The 7,867-nt window shown below is 43.5% G+C and overlaps 1 protein-coding gene across 2 annotated transcripts; it reads right to left on the bottom strand.

Moving 5' to 3' along the window:
- Positions 1 to 5,093: 5,093 nt before the first annotated feature.
- LOC137592987 (L-serine dehydratase/L-threonine deaminase-like) lies at positions 5,094 to 7,107 on the bottom strand. 2 transcript variants are annotated; one of them, XM_068311531.1, is made up of 8 exons: positions 7,077 to 7,107; positions 6,838 to 6,991; positions 6,719 to 6,758; positions 6,468 to 6,607; positions 6,108 to 6,199; positions 5,691 to 5,918; positions 5,481 to 5,605; positions 5,094 to 5,363 (listed from the first exon to the last, which is right to left on the bottom strand). In XM_068311531.1, the coding sequence occupies exons 2-8, from the start codon at positions 6,988 to 6,990 to the stop codon at positions 5,170 to 5,172; spliced, it is 972 nt and encodes a 323-aa protein (XP_068167632.1). In that variant the 5' UTR covers position 6,991; positions 7,077 to 7,107; the 3' UTR covers positions 5,094 to 5,169. The 2 variants fall into 2 exon arrangements, with proteins under 2 accessions (XP_068167632.1, XP_068167631.1); XM_068311530.1 differs by having other exon boundaries at positions 6,838 to 6,994; positions 7,077 to 7,106.
- Between the last annotated feature and the right edge of the window lie 760 nt (positions 7,108 to 7,867).

Here is a 7,867-nt window from a genome sequence, read left to right as displayed (position 1 = left end):
ACTTGAGTTCTGCACTTTAAAGTTCTGAGTTCACTTCCAGATTTCTGCCCCTTTTTTTTTTTTTTTTTAAATATTTTTTTATTTTATTTTATTTTTTTTTTGCTGTAACACTTCAGTATTGAAAGTCGGCAGCTCCGCTCTGAGCTGCTCGTATCTGTGAAGGCGACAAACGAACTGTTACCCTCCTGATGCTGAACCTCGCTGCCTCCCTCTGCCTCCGCCACCCTGTGTGGGGGCGGCGCTGTTCTAGAACATGCCTTTGCTTTTTGGGGGGGGGGGGGGGGCGCCATGCCCGGCCACGCCTGAACACAAGTGATTTTTCCTAGACTCACGTTTGAGCCGGAGGTACGACTGTGACCAGAACACGTGTGTGACGTGCTGCCTGTAATCCAGCATGTGCTACACAGGATGTTATGTAATTAAAATATAAACTGAAGATTGCCTATATGAAGTGAATATAAAGTCCTAGATGAGAGAGAAGCTATTTAAAGGGACAGTTCACCCCCCCAAAAAAAATTTAAATATTTGACCTCGCGAGGTTTATTCATTTACGTTGTTTTTGCGCGAGTCATGTCGGGGATATCGATTAATTTAATGTCTTGAACATTACGGGAATAAATGGAAGTTAGTTGACGGAGAGAAGAAGAACTCACGAGGGAGAAACTAGTGAACAACAAGTTTGGGTCGTCAGCAGAGCGTCCTGAGCTGGGCTTCAGCGTTAACTAGCTTAGATAGCTAATCTCCCTGTGGAACACCGCCATGCTGTGTGACATCACAGGGAAGACACGCCTCCACACCAAAACAAAAATGGGGTGCACTGTCCCTTTAAGAGATGTAAAAAAGTCATAATAATCTATTAGTTTATGACAATTTTTTTTTTGGGGGGGGGTACACACCCGCGGACGCCTGCTGGTTCTGGAAACCTGTGTATCTTTAGGAAAATAAGGAGACGAGCTGCTCTCGTTTGTGCGCTACTGCTACTGAATGTGCGACGACACCCCCACCTGACACGCGAACAAACCGCGTAAACACAGGGGGAGGGGCGGCGGATTATTTTGAGTTCTGCCTTTTTAAAAAAATATATATATAATTTCATGAATTGAGAGAAGATCAATTGTTTTTGTTCATTTTTCACATAAACCAAAATGTCTAGTTGTGTATAAATTTAAACAGGAAACCGTGTACATAGGCTGAAGTCACGTCTGATGGCAATTTATGAATTGCTCATCATCGCTTCATCTGATAAATTTTCTTTTTTGTTTTTTTTTGTTTTTTTGGTTTGCACTACTCTTCCAGGAAAAGATTCTTTGAAACGATCAAACCGGGACGTTCCGGTTTGTCTCGTGGTTATTTTCTATGAATCTTGGGGAATAGCAGTAACCTCGTCACCTTCGTCTCGTACTCGGATGGATCGACTTCACTCATGGTGAAACATGTTTTCTTGTGTGAGTAAAATCGCCATTTTACTTGGATAGAACTGAAAAAAAATTAATGATAATAAAAAAGCCAGACGCATATTGGACCGTTGACTTTCTTGCCAACTTCAGTTCCTTTGAAGGGTGATCGAACCGCTGCTAACGGACGCTAACTCTTCTCCCTCCTCCTCCTCTGGGGGAGTTGATACGGTGATGAAAAAGGACAAATCCATACAAAGAAGTGTTGCGATAAAATGTGTGCTGTACATTTACTTGATATTTATTACAATTATTTATGGTTGCATTAACTTTTACTGTCTTACCTCTGCACATCAGAAACTTAACATATCTTAACTGAATTATACAGATGTAAAGAATCCGATGGCATTTGAGATTTCTGTGTCACAATAAACAAATGTCTTCATGTACAAACGGTGTGTTTTCATTATGAGTGACAGGGATGTGTGGTGAGGCAGAGGAGTGCAATGAATCATGGGAAGGCCATTGACTCATAGGGGAAGAGCTAGCTAGCATTAGCCCCAGGGGCCTCTTCTATTAGATAAATGGGGGTTTCTTGGTTTGAATTTTTCTTCACATTTAAACCCAAATTAACTTGTTTCCCTAATGATTTGACTCAGTTTTATTCAACCAGTTCTTGATTGCAAAACAAGAGAAGAAGACGATGTGCTAAAGGAATCTTTTTGGAAAGAAATATTTCTCATCTTCCATTTAGAGTTGAACAAAAATGGCTCTGTTAAAGAGATTTACTCAACCATTATCTAAATATGTTGTTAAGGCATAATTTAGTAGACATTCACTCATTCACTGTTTAACCAGAATAATGGAGTCAGATCACCTAAACTTGGGTGTCGTCGTATGTCTTTAACTCTGAATGTCCTGTTCTTCACACACTCCAATGTCTTACTGATTAAATGTAACTTTGGAACGTCAGAGAATTCAGGTCAGATCACAGAAACCATCGGATAGAAAGTCCAAACATGTCAGGATCATCCTGCGTCGTCTGTAGGAGGAAACATTTATGTGAGAAGAGCATCAGTTAAACTCTTGGTTCGTCCATGATTGGACTTCCTCTTGATAAGATCTGATACCAGAGTTTATGGTCATTAATAAACCTTGTGATTTGCTGAACTTTGACATAGACAACTGTCCGGTATCTGAGGACCGGAGAGTTCTGGTCTTCTCAACCCTGACAAACATTCCAGCGATTAAACACTTCCTATATTTGCCGACCAGCTTTCTGCGTGTCTCCACTGGTATTTTTTCCCATTCATCTTCAGCAGTAAACATCTCTTTCAGATAGATAGATAGATAGATAAATACTTTATTAATCCCGGAGGAAATTGTATATATCCACTGCTCAGGCATTAAATAACAAATAATACTGGATAAACACCAGGAGAAAAGGAAACATTGACATCACAGGACATACCACAAGACATACATTACACTAACAGACAGACACATGCAGCACTAACAGGACTTATATACTAAACTATAACTAAAATATAAACAGTATAAAATTAAAATATAAACAGCATAAAATTAAAATATAAACAGTATAAAATTGAATTAAAATATAAAACAGTATAAGACAGTATAAAAATTTAAAAAATAAAAATAAATTTTATATATATATATATATATATATATATATATATATATATATAACAGTATAAAATTAAATTAAAATTAAATTAAACCCATTCAACTCCGTGCTGACCTCGCCACCCCCCCCCCCCCCGCTCCTCCTGAGAGAGTATTGTTCAGGAATTCAGGAATTCAGGTTGGAGGTTCTGCTTAAATGTTCACTTCTGACAGGTTTTCTCTGCTGACTTCATGATGTCGTTGGCGTGTTTCTCTTTTTTTCACGGTGCTGTTTGGTTCCCTGAATAATAATATGAATAATTCTGGATACTTTGTCTTCAAATGAAATACAATCTGTGAAATATTTTTTAAACAAAAATGAGCTCTTGAATGTTGCCTTCTGAGAGACGCCTGTGACATTTCCAGCCAAGAAAAAACGTCATTAATAGTTAAATTTAAGTGGAAATACCAGGGTGTGAATAATTTTGATCTGAACTGTACATCATTATAAAACTTTATCCACATGTTGAAGTCCTTCTTGCTATTTTCAAATTTAATTTAATCATTTATACACCCAAACAACCACAAACAATCAGAAGTTGTTGAAGAGAGATGAATGACCTCTGTCTTGGGTGTATTTTTCTGTAGGAGTAGTGCTCAGCATGGGAAGGAAAACATGTTTTCAAAATCGTCTGGTGACGATTGCAAAATAGTTCATTAGCATTCCAAAACTGGCTGAACGGTGTCAACTGCTCGCACGAACAATCGGTGTTTACACGAAGAACGCTGCCCGTGGGGCCTCCACTCGTCTCCTTTAGGACAAGGGGCCCCACCACAGACTCGGGTTTCGTGTGAACAAGACACCGTCTAAGGGCGGCGAGTGCCGGGCCAAGCCGGTTCCAGCTAGATCCCCCGCCAGGCTCCTCATTGAGTCAACAGGGTTGCCGAGGCAACATTGTGTTACATCAGCAGCAGAGTATGACTGATCTGATGAAGTATGACATCATCAGAGTACATATGATTACATTTATTATAAAGTATGACTCATATGTAATCTGATGATGTCATACTTCATCAGATTACATATGAGTCATACTTTATAATAAATCTCTGAAGGATTTTTAATAAACTAAAGATGTTAGTGGAAGAAGGAAAAAAAGAGGAACTTCTCATTTTTCTTCTCAACTTTTTTCGGTGAAAAAATAAATTATTTGAAATATATATTAAATGTAACCCTGAACTGTACAAAGGTTTGCTTTCTCGGTGTCTTTCTTTGTAGTTTTCTATATTTATTTTATTTTTTTATTTATCTATTCATTGTGTAAAATCTTCATCTTTAAATTAGTTCACCAGTATTTACATTTATAAAGAAAGTACGTTTTTTATCTAATAATTCCAGCTGAGCGGAAGTCCTACTTATTTATTTATCAAGGAGATCCTGAAGTAAACAAAGTTTACTTCAAAACAATTCCAAGGTTGTTGGAACGGAATTCTGGGAATGTTTCTTTGTAGTTCAGCTGTCTGCCCCTCCGTGATGCTGCTGACGTCACCCTCCATGGCTCCACCCATGTCGTTGAGACCCTCAACTCTCCGCCAATCAGCAGTCAGGAGTCGCGGCACACCTCCAACGAACGAGCCAATGGAGCTCCAGCCCGCTGCTGACCGGAAGACCCCGCTGTCTTTCGGGGTGGTTTCCGGTCACATGACCCGAGCGGAACCAGGAAGAGCGAGAAAAACGAAAACAAGTTCGATTTAAAAAGTTGTATAAATACCTTATGACGTCACTGAGACTATTAATAACGTATCCTGTGTTTTAAGGCACAGGAAAGACTAATTTTAAATTTTCATTCAATAATTCTGTAAAGCAGATTACTTAAATATAATTTATTTTTTATATACATTTCAAAGTACAAAAAACAAAAACAAAACCCAACAACATTTAATCAATTTTTTTCTTTACAAAGCAAACATTTTAAATACAGCCTAAACACGTCAGCCATTTTTAACACTTTTAACTATGCATGAGTGTCGTTTCCATCACAGACCCCCCCCCCCCAAAGGGCCCCACCCACATCAGTCCGCCTTGGTGCCTCTGGAATGATTCGATCTGGAGAACGTGAGTAATGCGGTCTGGATGGAGGCGGCGCAGTTAGGAGACGCCGAGCTGCTTCTTCAGCCTCCTCAGCTGCTCCATGCTGATGTTGTTTCCGCCGCACACCACGACGACCACGGGGCCCAGCGTCTGCGCCAGCTTCCCCTCGCCCTGCAGCCGCTTGATGACGCCGCCGTACACCGCCGCCAGGGCGGCGCCGCAGGCTGGCTCCACCAGCACCTTCTCATCGTCTGCAGGGAGAGGTAGGATGAAGTACAGGGGATCTCCTCTGTGTGTGTGTGTGTGTGTGTGTGTGTGTGTGTGTGTGTGTGTGTGTGTGTGTGTGTGCTGATCATCTCTGGACTCACCTACAAAGTTCTCCACGGCCCTCACGGCCTCCTGATCCGTGACGACCTCTGACAAAACGGCGTGCTCCTTGGCCAGCTTCAGGGTCTGGGCGGAGACCCTCGTCAGGCCGAGGGTGGTGGCAACGCTGGGGGGGGGGCAGAAAGGTCAGTTGATTCCGGAAAGGCGTAAAGCACGTGGGAGGAAGTCATCCCACGGGTTCAAACACACACCTGGTGATTTCGGGCAGCGTGACCAGCTCGCCGGCCTTCACCGCCGCGTTGAGGCTGTGGGCTCCCATGGTTTCCATGGCGACCACGGGCACATCGTCCCAGTGGGCCCGGCGCAGCCCCTCCACCACCCCGTTCAGCAGGCCCCCGCCTCCCACCGACAGAACCACGGCTCCAGGCTTCTCTGTCAGGTCTTGCTCCAGCTCCTTCACCAGAGATGTGTGCCCCTCCCTGAAACAAACAAACAAACAAACAAACAAACAAACAAACAAACAAAAACATCTCAGTCACCAGAAATTCATCATCAGTTCCAGTAAAGCCTGTTTTCCCGTCTCCTCCAGGTGGAGTTCTTCAAATACTGAATGTTCATTGGTCGCCTGTTGTTTGAAAAGGGTCACGTGAGAGGGGGGGGGGTCTTACCAGATGAGGGGATCGTCAAACGGAGAGATGAAGATCCAGGCAGGGTTGTTGGCCACCAGCTGTTGTCCGTATTCAATGCTTTCATTCAAGGCCTGGAAATAAAAAAAACCAAAACATAATCAAATTAATTTAAAAAAAATAATTTATGAAATCATACAAATTAATTTAATCTGATGATTTAAAATCATTTTAAATAACAACAACAGAAATAATCTGAGTTAATCCCCTGAATCGATGTCGATGTTAGCAGAGCTGATTGGTTCATTTTCTGTTTATCAATCAGTCTGATTGAATTCCTTTATCGCGTGTACGCAAACACACGCATGCGCGTGCACAAAGCCTCACGTGGACTGGACCCACCTTGCCGTGGATGATCACGGTGGCTCCTTCGTCCTTCAGCCGCTCCACGGTCGGGTTCGGCGTCACGCTCGGCACCACGATGGTCGCAGGAACTCCGAGTTTGCGCGCAGAGTAAGCTGCAGCCATCCCAGCGTTTCCTCCTGTTTGGACCCCCCCCCCAAAAAAAACAAAAAAAACCCCCACCAGAAATCAGACACCTGAACGCACCATCCAGTCAGGGAGGGGTTCCATCCCTTCTGAGGGAGACTCACCTGAACAGCAGACGAAACGCTCGCATCCTCTCTCGGCCCACTGCAGGAAGAACAGACCCTCCGGTTAGTAGACTTCCAACCCGGACCCCCAAACCTCCACCATCCACGCGTGAACTCACGGTTTTGCAGAGGTGCCCGATGCCCCTGATTTTAAAGGACCCCGTGGGCTGGGATGAGTCCAGCTTCAGGTAAACAGACGTCCCGGCTACCTTCGACAGAGCGAGGCTCTGTCTCACCGGAGTGGCCACATGGAGATGACTCTGGCTCTTCATTCTGCTGTGAAACAACCAGAGACAACTTCACCAAATATTCCCTCTTAACTTGAAGCTCAAGATAGTTTTTCCTTTCTTCGTCTCACCTGTAGCTGATACGGATTTCCCCCCCCCTTTTTTTTTCTTCTTCTTCTCCCAGTCCTGCAAGAGGAGCGCATTTAAACCTCCTGAGACTGTGGGCTTGGCTCAGGAGGCGCACCTCCTGACCAATCACAGCCAGGCATCCAGACGCTCAAGTCGGCAACGAGGAAGAGGAGGGTTGAGGATGCATGAAATCTAATTCTGTACGATTTCACCAGCATTTTATCGTGAAAGGGTCTTGTCATTAACTGGGATATGCGTTCAGTTTGCGCTGGTGCAACTGGGAGAATTCAGAATAAACTGGGAACACGTTCATTCCTCCTGTTGTTATAATGAAGAAGGCTCGTTTGGATTTACGCGTCAGAAAGCGCGTAAAGAATGTTTCCGTTTCATCGTTACATAATTTTGTCCCTCTTCTCGCCTCCTTTGTCTCCGGTCTGGACGTTTTTACTCGCTGACCTTCGCGTTCCTCTCCCTCTAAAGGAATGGGACCCGCCGCCGGCATTACCAAAAGAGTCGCTCCTATTTTTCGCTCTGGTGCGCGATACCAAAAGCGGGGCGCAGCGCGCAACGCGCGGCGCGCAGCCGGTCGGGACGGTTCAAACCTGACGGACCCGGTTTGAGCTGCGGTGAGCGCAGGTGACAGTTTTATTTCAACTACCATGTTATTATTTTATACATAATATGACGATGTATTAAAGTAACCCCCGCCTACTTACACGAACAAGAACTAATTATGATTTTCATACAGGAACAATAATGTGATGTAATAATTTATACATTATCAAGCAGCTTA

Source organism: Antennarius striatus, chromosome 3 (assembly GCF_040054535.1).
Source record: "Antennarius striatus isolate MH-2024 chromosome 3, ASM4005453v1, whole genome shotgun sequence".
Lineage (NCBI taxonomy): Eukaryota > Metazoa > Chordata > Actinopteri > Lophiiformes > Antennariidae > Antennarius > Antennarius striatus.
The sequence above is the reverse complement of the archived record's forward strand: the minus strand, read 5'-3'. Positions and strand labels throughout refer to the sequence as shown.

Excerpts from the sequence above, each read along its gene's own strand:
- LOC137592987 (XM_068311531.1), bottom strand. The coding sequence starts at position 6,990 with ATGAAGAGCCAGAGTCATCTCCATGTGGCCACTCCGGTGAGACAGAGC. Across the intron at positions 6,200-6,467 it reads CCGTGATCATCCACGGCAAG|GCCTTGAATGAAAGCATTGA; the intron begins GTGGGTCCAGTC and ends TTTTATTTCCAG. Across the intron at positions 5,919-6,107 it reads TTTGACGATCCCCTCATCTG|GGAGGGGCACACATCTCTGG; the intron begins GTAAGACCCCCC and ends TGTTTGTTTCAG.